The 16,930-nt window shown below is 35.3% G+C and overlaps 2 protein-coding genes across 2 annotated transcripts in view; one reads left to right on the top strand and one right to left on the bottom strand.

The window, feature by feature from the left end:
* Positions 1 to 1,533: 1,533 nt before the first annotated feature.
* Positions 1,534 to 8,433, bottom strand: LOC102807857 (small ribosomal subunit protein eS21-like). Its single transcript, XM_085493199.1, has 6 exons — positions 8,346 to 8,433; positions 8,172 to 8,237; positions 5,780 to 5,843; positions 3,052 to 3,123; positions 2,448 to 2,519; positions 1,534 to 1,632 (listed from the first exon to the last, which is right to left on the bottom strand). The coding sequence occupies exons 2-5, from the start codon at positions 8,219 to 8,221 to the stop codon at positions 2,460 to 2,462; spliced, it is 246 nt and encodes an 81-aa protein (XP_085349325.1). The 5' UTR covers positions 8,222 to 8,237; positions 8,346 to 8,433; the 3' UTR covers positions 1,534 to 1,632; positions 2,448 to 2,459.
* Positions 8,434 to 8,700: 267 nt separating this feature from the next.
* LOC100372603 (uncharacterized) overlaps positions 8,701 to 16,930 on the top strand; it is a 33,254-nt gene continuing 25,024 nt past the window's right edge. Inside the window, exons 1-4 of the mRNA XM_085493200.1 lie at positions 8,701 to 8,866; positions 13,385 to 13,456; positions 14,716 to 14,880; positions 16,421 to 16,630. Of these exons, the coding sequence (XP_085349326.1) occupies positions 8,824 to 8,866; positions 13,385 to 13,456; positions 14,716 to 14,880; positions 16,421 to 16,630 (490 nt within the window). The 5' untranslated portion in view covers positions 8,701 to 8,823. The remainder of the gene's footprint in view (positions 8,867 to 13,384; positions 13,457 to 14,715; positions 14,881 to 16,420; positions 16,631 to 16,930) is intronic.

Below are 16,930 nucleotides of genomic sequence, written 5' to 3'. Positions count from 1 at the left end.
TCATTTTTGAAGTGGGTGCTCATTATCTTGTAAAGGCAAGCATGGCGACATTTATGTTCGGTTATCAGATAGTGGTACATTGGTATACTCTACTTATTAATGAGTTTGTATAAAATAGGTTGTTTACTTTTATTATTTGAAAAATGGCTGCTAATATTTTGTATAGACAAGTGTGATTACATTTATGTCTGGCCATAAGCTAGTGGTATATTGGTTATTAACTAAATAAATAATATTGTATGAAATATGAGGCTTATATATGTATTCTTTTAATATGTTCATCGTTTCGGTAAATGTAATCATGGTCAAAACATGGAGGCAAGACTGGGGGAAACTGAAAACCCATCCAGAATGTTGTTTAGTAACATACATGTAGTCGATTCTGGAACTGTTGAAAACGTTCTTAATTAGGAGTTTCTCCATTATATTACTATTAACCTGAAGTGACTATTCACCAGACTCCCTAGGACAGGTAGTTTGCCAATTTTCGGATCACAAGGTCAGTTTCTAGACAGGGGACTACACATCGCGGCGACTGACAAGCAGTAGTAGCACAGATTTAAACTTTCCAACTTCGAAAGATGAACAGGTCAGAGTTTATATGTACAACACTAACGTATCTAGTGGGAAACAAGTCTCAGTCTGTAATCAGAAGTTACCTCAGACAAGACAGCCTTCACCAGCACAGACGTGTCATAGTGCTGACAAGAGTTCCTTGGTATCCCACTGGAAAAAACATAGCTGTGTGGCAAAAGATCTAGTCTTGCACTTTGCAGCAATGCACCACCCAGGTTTCCAGTGAAAACCCATTTCTAAATACCAGAGGGGACCTATCGATAGTCTAACAGTTTACCAGCCAACCACCTGTTGATGACAGAACTGCAATGCATCTACCAGTGAGCCGAGTTACCTTCCTATTATTTTTGTGGCTTTTTTTTTACTGTCTGGAAACATTAACTCAATAACCATGTAAATGTTTTCAGTTACAAGAAAAGGACAGTCACACTTCCGTCTCCATGGCAACTATCAGCTGATAAAGTGTGTGCACAGAGAACAGTCATCGATTGTTTGTGGTAAATTAGCATATTCAGATTAAGAGTGTGCTATATGTATCAACCAATCAACGTCGTGGTTACCCACAGATTGTAAAAGTAATCTTGCCAAAAATCAAATCTGAACGGCAATCACAAATTATACTGATCAAAACGTGACGTTAAAGCGGGGAGTCGTCACCTGCACATACGTCAGATGGCCATAGCGTGCCATTGTTTACAAAAAAGTGTCTACGCATGAACCTTTGTGTTTTTAATGTGCCTTACCGCTTGGGACTCAATTCCTGGTGACGACAATCTTGCTTTAATCAAACGAGATACTATCCTGTGTGCGATTCAGTAACTTGACACATTAAGAAGCTGAAAAACTGAATTATATCCAAATCTACAGAACTACCCGGTACTTGGTGATATTGAGCATTTAGCAAGGCATATGAATCAGAATGACCCCCCTTGCTACTCAAGTAAAAAAGAAGAGACCTTTGTAAGTGTAGCTTGCTTTTATTCCCAAATTAAAAACATGGAAATGCACACTATTTAATACGGAACATCATCCTGGTGGTTCTTGAAATTATTGATCCTGCAAAAAACAAAAAGCACAAATCTATGAAACTATACATGAGGGGAAACTATACATGTGCTGGGTAAGAACAATAGTTACAAAGAGGGGCAAGAATGCATAGATTTCATGCAAAATGGAACTCTTGCATCAACCATTCCGGATCTAAATGGAATCACACTTTGAATTCATTCCCCAGAGGCAGTATACTTAGAAAATCAAAATAAATATGTGTAAAATCGATTGAAATTGGCAGCCACGACAATTTGTTTGTGTTTCATCAATACAGTCAGAGACAATTTCATTTTTTCCTTGTGAACCAACCTCCCCAGCGGGTAAACAAGCTGATTCAAATTGATTTCAGAATTTTGTTTTGACTTCAGGGCACCCACAAAATACAAGCGTGAGGGCACACTAGTGGAATGATCTCAAGAGTGCAACTAAACAATATTAATAATATTCATTGTGAGGTCATTTATAACTTCACAAACTATTTTTTTACAAGAGACAATTCTCACAAATTTGATGAGTCTATGAACAAGAAAATCAAATAGTAGTTAATATTTTTCCTTTTTCACCAAATCCGTATGAACAGTGATGCTGGTACAATTAGGTTAAAGCAGGGGAGTTGTCACCTGCGCATGTGTCAGATGGCCACAGCGTGTCATTGTCTACAAACAAGCGTCTACCCATGAGCCTTTGCATTTGAGCGCATGTTATCGTCGCTTGGGACTCAGTTCCCTCGTGTGTGCAGGTGACGACCCTCTCGCTTTAAATTCGCAAAACAGTGGCTTGTGTGAAATTTTGATAGAATTCAATAATTTATAGCATCATACCTTGATGGTTGTTTACTTGGCCATAATACCGTCCTCCTCGGCTAATCTGTTAATACAATCATCTGATTCACCCTGGTAAATAATATAGTATAAACGGCTATAGATGAGAACAAGTACTGGTACCAAATGCATGTAATTGGCATGACAGTCAAATCTGTGTAGTGACCTCCCAAAGGAGTTATTAAAATGGCCTTTATGGACAGGAGGTCTTTATATGTGCGAGCATTTTTTTCATGCATTGCCAACTCGTAAATTTTGACAAATTTATACATAAACACATTTTTTATCAAAATGAAAATCCAATAAATATTACTTGTAATTATTACAAATTGTTTTATGCATTCTAATTATTATTTTGTGTCCCAAACAAAGATAAATCGGCATAAATGTTGCTAAAAAGTGGTCACATAAGACAGGTTTGACTACACCATAGTTGCTCCATTAGACAATGCGTCTTTAATGATCAAATAGAAAAATAAATGCACAGCTGTCTCAAAAATACTGATACAGCTTGGTGGTTTGGTTAAGTACTGGATTTGTTTGCAAAGTTTGAGTTTTGCTTAACATATATACCAAACAATGTGCACGAAAAAAAAAAGCTTACCATTCGTCTGATAGTTCCACACAAAGCGTATGTCTTGAAGTTACCATTGTAACGACCTGTGGTTTCGTCAACCTAGAAAATTAAATAAAATTTGCATGTGATTTTTTCGGCCAAGCTTCAGTAATAACATAGGATAGCAGCAATTGACAAGTTACGAGTTCCTGTTATGTTAGAAATTTCATCTGCATAGGGGAGGGCGAGGGGTTCATTGCATAAATATTAGAACACTGGGAAACCAAGGAATAAATTCGCACACGGAAACTGATGTTATAACTCTAAACTTGTATTTCGTTGGTTATTATAGTATAGTTTTCACGGCCAAAATTTATAAAATGGCCTTGGAATAATGCGAGGTTATTACGAGGATACCTCAAAGCATGCACGAAGACAGTATAGCTGGAGTATTGACCAACGAGCAGCAGAGGTTGATGTGACTGTGTACTGTCTGAGTTCATATTTTGAGGTATCCTCGTTATAACATTATTATACATCTTTTCCATCCAAGGATACATCAAGGGAATGCCGAAATCCAAAACAGAAATCAGTGAATTTCTTTGTATGGAGTCCAGTCAAACTCTGGTGGCAAGCCATGTTTGTTTTTACTATTAGAGGATGCTTGCACGCGTAATCTTTCCATATTTGGAATTCGCATTTTTTAATATGGTAGGATGAAAACACCCCGTAAAATACCACAAAATTACAGCACGCTATAACTTATGGCGTTACGGTGACAGATGTATAATATTAGAATATACAAGACACCAAGAAAAACTCGTTTGGCATCACTGCCTCCGTCAAAGTTTCACATACCTTAGACCGCCTCAAGGACAAAAAGCTCAATGCCAATCATTTCACTTTAATTTGTTATTTCTAATATATTTTTTGTGTACAATTTTGTAGCTGAAGACCCTTTGGAGTGCGTTTGTGGAATGTTTGCCCCAATATGGTCTAGCATGATATGGAAAAGTCGTTTTGATGCCAGCCAATAAATGTACTATACATTTATCTGCTCTATTAGAAGCGCATGATTTAACATAAATACAGGGTTCTCCACGGTTTGAAAATTAAACAGGGCGCGCCAATGTGAAGTGGGCGTGGCACATTTGTAACGTGCATCATTGGCAAGGATGTTGATAAAAGGAAACCAAAAAATCTATTAATCTACATATTATTACATATGCATAATATATATTTATTATTACAAAATGAATAGGAATTTTGAAGAGCTATTATTAAGTAAACGTCAGCACGTACAATCAGCTGATTTTTCAACTTCAATCAACTAAGTTAGCTGCACGATTCCTCAAGCGGCGACATCAGTTCTTTACAAGTAATGATCGCGTCCAGAAAAAAACGTAACAAGTTTGTTAATTTATTTTCCCAAATAGATACATACATGCTTTATTTAATTATTAGCAAAAATGTATATTTATGATTTATATTTATTTGGACGAAGCAAAATAAAATATATGTCGCACAAACGTTCGTAATTGGTTCATTAAAAAACTTGCATGAATGGCACCAAAAACCAAGGTGATCGAACAAAATAAAATGTACACAATAGAAGATTTTCGATCTGCAGTTAACAGTTACTATCAAAAATAATAGAATTAGGTATAAAAAAACAAAATACATATTTAAAAGAATAATTTTCATTCGAATCAAAAGTTTGTTGATGTCTGCTTCGTTGAAAACAGCTATGACCCGGAAACAGTTCATTTTACTGTGTGCACCCTGATACTATGTAACGATGCTTTTGATTGGCCAAAGCCACGCATTGACGCGAAAAACAACCAATCAGAATATTTGTTCCAAAAGAACACAAGTAAATTTATTTCTTCCACTTATGATGCGAGTTGAAAGCATGGCCGTTTTACCGGGGTTTTTAAATCGTGATTTAAAGAAAATTCAACTTTAAATAGTGACATTTAAATATAAACATTTACATGTTCAAGCAAGCATTCGTGTGGACTTCTTGGTGATCAGCAATGTCTGTGATGGTACGTCGGCTGCGCTGGTCGTTTACCGATCATGCAAGTGCATAGCTGCCCGGTTGCTGCCTTTGTTCCACTCGGCGGTGACGATGTTGCCGCTACCTAGTCACGGCGTGAACTTGGTTTTAACCATAGACCTTATGTTTAACGAATGGTTTTACCGATAACGATTTTATATATTTGACGTCACCCTGGCAGTAAAAATATGGGTACGGTAATGCACTTTTCTGGGCCACATTTTCATTTTTTAATCGTGTTGAAAAAAACTTGTAACTTTTTGTTTGGTGGTGTTATCACCTCACGGTGACCTGCTACGATAACAAACCAGAATTTTCACAGTTGCACCTTAAAACAATGAACCAGTTACCCTGAGCACGATCACAGTCCCACAGTGTTGAGGGACTGTGGCACGATGAATCATCTTTGGAAGACAATGAGTGTTGACCTGTTTTGTAAACAATTCTTTGTATGGGACCATGCAGGGCGCACAGGAAATATAACAGGGCGCTGACAATTTAAACAGGGCGCCAATTTCAGATAACAGGGCGCAGCGCCCTGTAAAAAACCCTCGTGGAGAACCCTGAAATAGCATATGTGTTCCTATTGTAATGTTGTAATTTAATAAACCAGTAAACTATATATGCACTTGCTGGCTTACACGAGTTTCTATTGTAGATGCACTTCTATTAGAGCAAATATATATATATTATTTTAAAAACATTAATGTAACCTACCTCTGCTAAATTTATTTGAATTGAGGCATGATCCTTAGCAGCAATAATTCTGTTTGATGCTGAGCTGAAATGTAAAAAATGATAGTGTTAATGATACTCATTCCGATACCTTCTTTGAATATAACTGACAGATATTGAGGATTTTCTTAAAAGTATCTTACACCTGGACTATGCAAATAGACAAGTTTTAAGTTTCCTGGTAGCAACAATACAGAGGAAGTCCATGCAATACAAGAGAAAGGGTGGGGGTTGGTTGGGTATGTGTGGGAAATTTTATACCCAAAAATTGGAGAACCTGTTCTTCATTGAAAAAATATAGGATAGGTTCTTTCTAGGACAAAATTGTCGCTGGATGTAGCGAGAACGCCAATTATTACCGATGAATACAACTAATCAGAGACTGGTACCAGAAAGAGGCTGCCTACCACTTCAGGGCGCCAATTTTATTACTGTTCGATTGAGTTCTTGTTTAGGAGTTTTCACGAGCTCAAGCAGTGATGTAGATATAAGCCGGTAGCCGGTCAAAACGACCGCCTACTCTGGTGAAAATACCGGCTATTTTTTCATTATAAAACAACAAATTTAGATAATAAAAAAATCCTAAAATTATATTCTGTATACACGGAAGCGTATTTAATACTTTTAACAGTTTTAAAAAACGAATTCACGTATTCAAAGAGCTACGACAGTCTTTTTGCAAAGCGACACTGGTAAATCTGTAGACGTTCGCTGAAAATGTAACGTACTTCCGGGTTTTACGTTATTCGGGTATGCACAAAGGCTTTCGGCGTTGTTCGGATATGTTAATTACAATCACATGTGCATGAGGTCATTATTACCTCCATTCTGACCTCTGGTTTTCTATGGCTTTATGCCCTCTCTTTTTATGTTTAGTCAACATGTTGACAAACAAATCATCTACTCGAAAGGGAGCATTGTCGAACCAGCATGAACAGTCATCGATCAAAAAAATGTTCAAGTCGTTTGAATCGTGCAACCAAACTGAAGCTGACGGTTTTGCTAACTCGTCGCTGGTGACTCCATAAATGACCAGCGATCGGCAATGTGACCCACTGAGCTCAACTTCGTCCGATTTGATTGTCGGTACCAAGTTGAAATCCTCACAGAATGATGCCGATGGATCGAAAAAAATAAATATGCGGTCAGTACAGGATGGGAATAACATTTTAGTGTCAGCATTTCCTGCATTGTTTGAAGACGTCGATAAACATAACAAGCACTTTTATTTTTGTCATGGTTCGTCCAATCAAATTTCAAAGGCGATTCTATCACGGTCAAACACGGGGATTCAACTACAAAATATTCACACGAGTGGATTAATGATAAAGAACTACTAGTAGCTTACGATGTAACTACTGATTTATGGTAGTTATTTACTTGTAATTACACAGAATTATAATAAAAATACATCACAGTGGTGAATATACACAGAAAAACACACCAAATTTCTTGTAGAATTAACATTTTATTAGCTTAAAATTGCATGAATAATGACCCCGTTATTAAAAAAGCTCCAAAACATGGGAGGGGACACACCCCCTAACAGACCAACTCCAAACCCCAGCGCCACCTGCTGCAGCGTGTGCCTACAGCACACGCTATTTCAGCTTCAATATAAATTTGTACCATCTACTTTTCTTATTTGACCTTCTACTCAAAAACAAATCTACATCACTGTCAAGAGTGTAGTTTTTTGTATTGTTCTAACCTTAGTCAGTTGACAATAAACGGTATTTGACGAGTTACATACTACAAGACGTTGCGTTATCTATAAGTTTACAAATTGAACCTGCTCTGCGAAGCCTGATAAAATATAGCTCAGTCGTCAAGCCACAAAAATAATTAGCTATAATACTAAACAGGAAAGATACAATGTGGATACTATTAAAATATAATTGGACAACAGTCAATTCAAGCCCCAAATTCATGAAGCAAAGAATCACAAACCAATAAAACACAATTCAAGAAATCCTGAATGAAAAGTGAATTATCACTGGCCATATAATAATAATAATGAATTGGTTTTAAATGGTGGCTCTGCATCCCCGTACCCAACACTTGTATTCAAAAATACTCGTTGCAATATTGATGATAAACATTTAGTCTTGGATTAGTTCATAATAAAATGATTAGTAAATCCTAAAATCAACTATAGTCTAATATTTTCACACTTTTTCAGAGACATCAATATTTTACCATAAGTTCAAATGAAAAGAGTTCCTCAAAGACCCTTCACCCCTAACATGAACCCTGAAATCAAAGTTGAAATAGAAATTTCATAATAAACCCAAGAAAAAAATAAACCTTCTAACGATCATATGTAACATTATTTTAAGTTGATTGAGTAAGTGGTCACAATATTTCGACTTACCATTTTCGAGGGATGTACATATCCACGCATTCTCCGGCTTCGTTCTGCATTTTGTTAATTTACCGCCTGAAAATAATTGAAGAGTACTTAATATAGCATCGGCTGACTTTATTAATTGGCAGGAAATCTTAACAAATTGAGAAAAAAATCAATAAAAGACCACAGTTCCCATACCTAGCTCACTTAGTTGACAAACCAATTCGTGAAAAGAACGAGCATGGCTTCCGATTTCTCGTTCAAATCTCGGACCCGCAAACTTATGCGAGATCTAGTATAAAAGGGAGAAGTACATATTTAAAAGCACAGCCTACATCACAATTTTAACAGATAAACGCTACAATCTGTTCTACGAACATTTAAACTTTAAATTAAATATATTTGATAAAATTTGTGTTTATTATTTGACTAACAACAGACCACTGTTTATTTCTAAAGAAACTAATACCCCTCTTCTTAAAATGTTATCTCCCAATCCTTTCAACCCAATCTGCCGTTCGTCAACCAATGTTCGGGTTTCCTTGAGGTCGCCCTTTTCCAATATGGCGGCGGTCTTGAAGCTTGAAAGTGCAATTTCCATTGAAAGAATTGGTATTTTCGAGAGTTCAGATAATCTCATGATGGTACTTTGAGGTGGTCGAGCAACAAGACAAATATGTCGAGGCACAGAAATATTCGCAATCGAAATTTCGATGACGGTAAGTGGGCAAATTTAAAAATAGATGTTGACGACAGTGCTAAAACCTACAGTTTGCGACATTTGTCGGTGATATTGCACACGTACAAAATGCGTGGCACGATCTGTGACCAAAATGGTTTTGTTCTGCACTTTGCACTTCATATCGACATGAATCTATTTATACAATAATTATCCTGTTTATATTATATCGTCATCGGCATGTGTTGTCATTTAGTATGGAACTAATCCAATTTCAACTAAAACTTGATTAGACTTGCTTCCGCTTTGAGATACTTGATATTTGGGTATTTTTTATTTTGATCACACGTTTTTCTCTTAATCAAGGGGGGATCCCTGAGATCGCACAAGGGAAACACAGGACAATATTGTATGTTGTTTACATTCATGAAACCGCCCTTTGTTTGTTTTCTATTGTCATTTTAATCCATTAAGACAGATTTGGAGGACATTCTTGCAATGATGTATGGAATTTAGAAAATTTAAGCCAATATAATTGCTAAATAAGTCGATTCCATAATTAAGAAGTACTAAGAACAAGACAGAAAGGTCACCTTCTGTGTCCAGTGTGCGTGAACCATTGCAGGATAACTTTCACCTCATCCTTATTTCATGCAAACAATGATATAATATGGAACATGGCAAGTAAAGTCACCAGAGCAATATGAAAATCATTGTATTTTTCCTTGAAAAATATTCATAATTCGAAAGGATAAAACTGACTGAATGTGTTAATACATGTATCCTTAAAAGTAACTATCGAGTGGGTCAGTCGCTATTCAACTTCATTGCATGAATTGATCACACATAAATTAGAATGCATTATACCATAGACCTTGTTTTCTCAGGTCTATGATTATACTGACTTCAATGCTCAGGTTCATTAATATACAATGTACAACTACCATTTAATACTTAGTTTTATAAATAATTCATCACACACATGCTTTTGCTGACTTCAGTGTATATATGCCTGTTTGCAATTTTTTATGATTTTGCTATGTTTTGTTTTTTTTAAAGAAGGAAGATGGGAAAATTAACTGCTTATTATCAGTATTTTTCCGTCTACTTTTCCATAATCAGTACACCTAATGAAACAAAATTAGTGAAAAATCACCTTCATTTCAGGTTAACCCTGTTGTAAGGCCATCCCTGATTTTGATGACACATCGCTAATGATTTGTGTCTCAAATAAGTCAATCAATTCAGTGGGATTCAATACAGATCAGAACAAAAATTCTGTTACTAACAGTACTTTGTACTAATATTTCTAATCATTCACTGGGACATAAGATGCGTATAATTTTGTGAACTTTTACAACGTCATATGTAGTTTAATTTTTAAATTTAAAAGTAATTCAACAACTGAAATTGACTAGGTAATTATTAGTAACAATTTTTCATTACGAGCAGCCATGCTATTGTATTCCAATCTATTGAACATTTTTAAATATACATGTATATCAATGTACACAGTATGCAAGTATCATTGGTTTAGCACTAATGCATGTAAAAACACCTAGCATGACAAATGTACCTCAGGTCACCAGATGTTGTTTACAAAGTTCATTCACATAACTGCATTATTTATTCATTCTGATGCAATAAATTGTCATGAGATTGGTGATGTTTTTATTCATTCGACCCACTTTTTGAATTCATAATTTTTTTGTCATACACAGAATTATTTGACCAAATGTCGAGGGTTATTGGTTGGGTGGTATTTATACAGTTTATTTTACATGTATTACACTGGACTACTGATTCATGGTCATTATATAAAAGTTGCTTAACTGTATTATGCTCTACCTTGCAATGCTTCCAAGGTGAATTGGGTCAGCATAGTTGAAGGTCGCGTTTTTTTTTGTAATAATTAATTTTGTAAGAATTGTAAAATACTGGCTTTGTATATATTTAAAGGTAAAATTTACAACATAGCCAAGGCTAAAGAAATACCGGTAGACCATGCTGGACATACCATATTTATCCGGGTATAAGCCCAGGGTCTTGAACATGGAAAATCGCCAAAAAGAAGGGGTGGGCTTTTGTCCGGATATCCCCAGCAAAAAAAACAAAAAATCGCGAAAATTGGCAACACGCAGATCGAACTGCAACAGGGTGAAAAACGGCAAATAAAAACATGCAACAAAAATTAATGAACAATATGCAGCATTAGAAGTGTAACAAGACATAATTTATTGCTTAGAATGTGACAAATATTAAAACCATAAATAATAAAAATCGACAGTGAAGATTCATTTGAATTAGAATATCCCCGTCGACAAACGCGCCGCCCCATATGCGTGAATTATTTCCGGTTTCAACAATTTTAATTGCCGGATCAATCAATAATAATTTACGCAGTAAAATTACGAAAGTTCATAGTTGTTAGAAAAAAAACCTTCTAAGATCTCTATTTGTACGTTCATTGCTATCTTCGTAAAAGTCAAAACCCAAAAATTCCAAGTCGGCGCCACTGTCGCGATCGAACTAAAATCCCTATAGCTTCGTCTTGAAGTTTGTCGATGTCGTCCCACACAATTTGGACTTTGCACATTTAATTCACGGATTTCGCTGTCTGGTAGCTTGGCACTTTTAATTCACGTCTAATCAGAATAAAGAGACAAGAAAAATGGGGTCGCAGCAAACGACTCGCACGATGCTTTTGTTTACCGTCTGGCAATCATCTTTGACCTTTAAGCATCCGCTTTACCGATTGGCTAAGAATGACATCACTACTAGTGTTTCGTCATGGAGGTAAATTCAACATCGCTTTTTTATCAGACTAGGCGTTCGTTCATCAATCACAGTCAAAGTTACCATTCAGCAAGTTATATGGATATCGCGGTGGGCTTGAAATAGGAAGATTTGTTTTTCCAACGACAGAAGAATATTTTCCATGAAATGCAATAGCTGTGGTGAAAGATGGTAAAAAAGTTGGCAGTCTTCGGCATGACATTGCAAAATTGCTGGCCCCAGTTATGGATTCGCAAAAATTTTATAAAGCCAAAACAACTTGCATTAAACCACTCTCCCAGGTACGGGTTGCTACAATATTGCAACATTGGTTTCATTGTCGGCGACGCTAACTACGTAAACAGTGGTGAACGCACTGCTCTATTTATGTCACAGCTATTTTGCGTTCACTCCTCGTTTTATGCAATTGACATTTATTTTTCAAACTTTGTTATCAGAATCAAAACAAACTGCAAGGAAGTACACTGTTAATACAACGAACAAAAATAGGTTTTTGTTTTTTTATTTTATTACAGGTGTAAAAAACACCCCTGGGCGTTTGCTAGGATATGACCTCAACTCCTTTATTTTATCAAAAGTGGGGGGTGGGCAATTGTCCGGGCATGGGCTCTTAGCCGGATAAATACAGTACAAGTTCAAGATTCTGTTCTTTTTTTTTTTATATGTTTTTAGTAAAGTATGGATTAATCAACATTTCGGTTGTGAGAAAGATTTCTTGGCGACTACTGTAAAATCTGTATTAGAAGCTGCAACTTCTATTGAAATGGTACAATGCAACAGAGGGGATGCAGTTTATATTAGTGCCTCTACACATATGAGAAATGATGAATTTTTTGTTCTCAATTGTTCAAAAAGAATGGGTGGGACTTCTATTAGGGATGCAGCTTCTAATACAGATTTTACTATACAAGTTGCGATATATTGTGACAAATTCATGCTGTCCAATTAAGTCCAAACTTGTGTTATAGCACATCAACTTTCATCAATTCAAGATGGTAGACAAAGCAGCCATTTGGGTTTACATTTTGCACATTAGATCCTGGCAATCCAAGAAATTTAGTTCACAGTTGTCATATCATGGGCGAGAAAAAAAAATGTGTGATAAGATTCCTATAACCGACCAACACTATTATGACTGCTTGAATCTAAATATTTTTTAGCCTTATACTTTTCACCACCAGTACCCTTTTTTCATCACAAAATAGTCAAATTTAAAGTCTGCACTTTCCCTCAGAAGATTGGGACAAAAATAGCTAAAATTTTGTATGTTGGCTCCAAAATTAGGGTTCATTTCTAGAAATACTGAAAAAAAAAATGCACATAAATTTGGACTGAGAAAGTCTGGTGGTAAAAAGGTTAAATGACAAAATTGTGCAGTGCTTGAATGAGATTTGACAGAAATTACAAACAACATTAAACATGATTTATATAACATTCATATCTGTGAAACAGTTCTTAGATGCAAGAAAAATGGAATACAATTATATCCCCCAAACAATATACAAAAAAATTAAATACCCTAGCTTCCTAGTCTATTTTTGAAAAGCATATTACAGGAACCACAATATTTTGTTTAGTCTTAAAATTAAGTCTTAGATTTACAGAAGCCCTTCCTACAACAACATTGCTGGACAGTAGTGGGACAGATGTTGTGCCTGCAGGCTTGAATCTCATTGGCTTCATGTGATTTCAAAATGACAAGGGGGCAGGGATAAATTACTGACAGGAAGTCATTTATGATGAATTGTTGTTTTTCTTTCAGAGTATGCAGGATATGACGATATCTACGGTCATTCTGTGGAAGATGACTCCTATGGTATATCCCCATCGACAGGTAACCATGGCAACACTAAAATATTATGACAATAATGAGCAATCCATAGTGTTATCATTGGCAATTACTGTATTTCCTTTATTAGTAGTACATTATTCTTACATAATTACATATTTCAATTCATATTTCTATGCTGTATTTTTATTTTATTCATTATGCAAAAATTACAATGACAAATTACAGACAAAACAACAATAAAAGAAAACAGAAAAACATTTACAGATCATAATATTCAATAAAAGGCCCCCACTTCTTTAGAAACTTTGTTCTTCTTTTCTGAGCTTTCACAATGATACTTTCCAAATCAATGGTTTGTTTTACACAGGATTTGAAACCTACAATGTTTGGCATAATGTGTTGTAACTTGTACTTAAATATATAATAACGACCTATAAGTAGGACATAGTTAAGCATTGGATTAGCATGCTCATCAATATCTCCCAGAATACATTTTAGAGCATTTAATGTTAAAATGAGTTCTGTGAACGAGGATAACCATTTTCTAACTGAATTCCAAAAAATGTATATAAATCTACAATCCCAAAATAAGTGATAGTAATCTTCACTAACATGCTAATCCAATGCTTAACCTCTTCACAAAATGAGCATAGTGGAGAATCTTTGAGATTCCATGCATACAGAAGTTGATTAGAAGGCAAAAATTTCATAATAAGCTTGTACTGGAAATTTCTAAGCTTTGTATTGGTTGTGATTTTATACGGGAGTGTACATACAGCTCCCCATGGTATTATAACATCCAGGATATCATGCCATTTTCAATGACTTTTGACAAGTTGAATGTAAAATACTGTAACACTGGATGTAATACTGGGTTTTCATTTTGCTTATTTCGCTGACTGGAAAAATGTGCTAAATTAAAACACAGTGAATATGTAAAATTTAGCACAGAACACATTATCTAAATGACGAAACCGTGAATTTAAAACCCACTGAATATGCCTGAAATGCTAAATCAGTGAAATTTAAACCCAGTGAAAATGAGTCATTTTACAGTATAGGAAAAAAAGTATATTCGCTGGATTTTATTTTCACTGAATCATTCCTTCAGCGAAAATAGCGAAAATTAATTCCAAGTGAAAATAAAGTATTCCACAGTAGTGACTGCAATAATGAACAACCCCATTTTTTTTTATCTCTGGGTATAAACGAACAGCCAGTTTTTATCAACCTGTGTCTATGCAAGTGTAATCGTCTAAAACATGTGCGATTACCTATAAAGAATGTTGTTACTTTTACAGCGGATGAGTTCTTATACCATAGAAGTCATCAAGATCACAGTCTGTCCTCATTCATGACAAGTCATAACTCCATTCAGGAAGACGACGAAGATAACAGTGATAACGAAAACCCACTCAGTGATTCCAAAGATTATCAGAAACCCAAATTAAATTCTGTAGATGAAGGTAGGTGTATTGTGCATTATTATCATTTTTATTAGTCCCCGTTCGGACGCAGTCCGAAAACAGGGACTTACAGATTGACCTCTGTGTGTGCATTCGTGTGTATATCTTAGACATGCCTGGACCAATTACATTCAAACTTCACACATACATCATACATACCATTATGGCCATTTTGTTTAAATTGTTGCTGTTTCCAGGGCAATATCTCTCCATATAGACAAGTACTCGTTTGATGATCAGATACAAGATGACTGAATGTCAATCATTTTAATGTTAAAAAATCATCCTAATCAAGCATCAGCTTCTGGATCCATATCTCTGACATGTTTTTATTCTCCAATTATATTACTATAAACAAAACTATATATCTTAAATTTGATAATAAGAGGAACTGTGCCATGCATGGCCCCACAAACTATACTCACAAAATAATACAAAAGTTGAAAATTGAAATTAGAGCATACGGTCAAGCAGATCTTTAACTTTGTAGTGGCATCAAATGCATTTGCCTTGATGCTCAACAAATTTGCCTCAATGTTCTTTGATATTCTCTATACTGTATTTGCTCTATCAGTAGCATATTTGCCTACTTAAGTTACAGAGGTATTTCTATGGGCAAAATAAATTAAGATTTGAATGAGTTTTATAGAAAGAGTTTCTTGCACCAAGGACCAAAGTTGTGGAACAAGCTACACCCAAAAATTAAGGCTGCTGGCAGTATTAATTTTTTTTTTTATATTTATACCTCATAATTTTGTATATATGTTAGTGATGTGGTGACTCACGGCACTACTTTTTATATATCAATACACTTGGGTGATCAGGTAATATATAACACCATTACAAAAGTATGTATTCTGACTCTTGCAATAAAGTAGTCCCAAAAAACTTTGTTTTCACTAATTTTATCTATATCAAGTTTTTATGTAGTTATGTTCATTTTTATAGTATGGGCCTTGTGGTTGACTAGATTTGTTGTGAACCAGTCACCAAGGATGAATAAATAAATTTATTTTTATTATTATTATTAATGAGCTATTTCCATGACCCACACCAGAATCCTTTGCAGTGGTAAAATTAATTGTGTCATGTATAGTTTCATTTTCTGGTGTAAATAAGTACAATACAATGATTCAGTGTACGACAAATGTGATTTTTTGGTGTACATGTGCTTCTATTAGACAATTTTCTCAATTATTTTTTTGGTGGGGCGGGGGTGTCACAGTCTCTAATACGAAGAAATGTGCAGCCAATTATCACGCTTGTAGTCTTGATTTTGTTATTTTTGTTAACAATTTCAAAGTCATTGTTTGCGTCATTGCTGTCACTGTCACTGGTGGTTGAATTTTCTGGCATCATGCTCAAAACAAAATGGTTCAATCGAACCAACATTTCTAAACATGAATGCTCCATCTATTTTTATGCTGTTCCAACTTCTAAAACTTATTCAATATTTATGGTATCTTGATAGGTGGAAACATTTTGCAGGCACTTTAATGGCTCTTTCTAAGCTTGTTTTTTAAATATTTTTCTCTTACAGCAAAACTACAATCATGTCTTGAGGAAATCCGTAATATTGTTGGAGACACTATCCCAGAGCATGTCCTGATTGATGTCATCATACAGTACAACTTCAACTTTGAAAGGTCCCTGGATGCCATTTTGAACCAAACTGAGTCACCTAGGGGAGCTGCACCACCTAGAGCAGCAGCTAATTTTGCTGCTCCTTTCACAAAAAGAAAAACAGCAGGTAATGATAGCAAACAAATTTATAGAAGCATTAATCAACCAGATTATGGTTATGGAGCCATCAATGTCTGCCATATTACTGAGGTAGATTTAGTAGATTTCTCTCTTCAGATTAGATGTGGTTACCTATGTTCATAAACATATTTTAAATTAATTGAAATAAAAATGATTATATGTTTCATTCATAATGCAATATGGATTCCACAATTCAATTCTACGACCACTTGTTATTTAATGCATCACCTGCTGGTGTATTTTTTTCCCATCCATTTTGGACATACGTGGAAGCTTTTAGCAGGCA

Source organism: Saccoglossus kowalevskii, chromosome 18, assembly GCF_978046115.1.
Source record: "Saccoglossus kowalevskii chromosome 18, keSacKowa6.1, whole genome shotgun sequence".
NCBI classification, from domain to species: domain Eukaryota; kingdom Metazoa; phylum Hemichordata; class Enteropneusta; family Harrimaniidae; genus Saccoglossus; species Saccoglossus kowalevskii.
This window is presented reverse-complemented; position numbering and strand designations above follow the sequence as displayed.

Excerpts from the sequence above, each read along its gene's own strand:
- LOC102807857 (XM_085493199.1), bottom strand. The coding sequence starts at position 8,221 with ATGCAGAACGAAGCCGGAGAATGCGTGGATATGTACATCCCTCGAAAA. Across the intron at positions 3,124-5,779 it reads TTCAAATAAATTTAGCAGAG|GTTGACGAAACCACAGGTCG; the intron begins GTAGGTTACATT and ends TTAATTTTCTAG. Across the intron at positions 2,520-3,051 it reads GTGGAACTATCAGACGAATG|GGTGAATCAGATGATTGTAT; the intron begins GTAAGCTTTTTT and ends ATTATTTACCAG.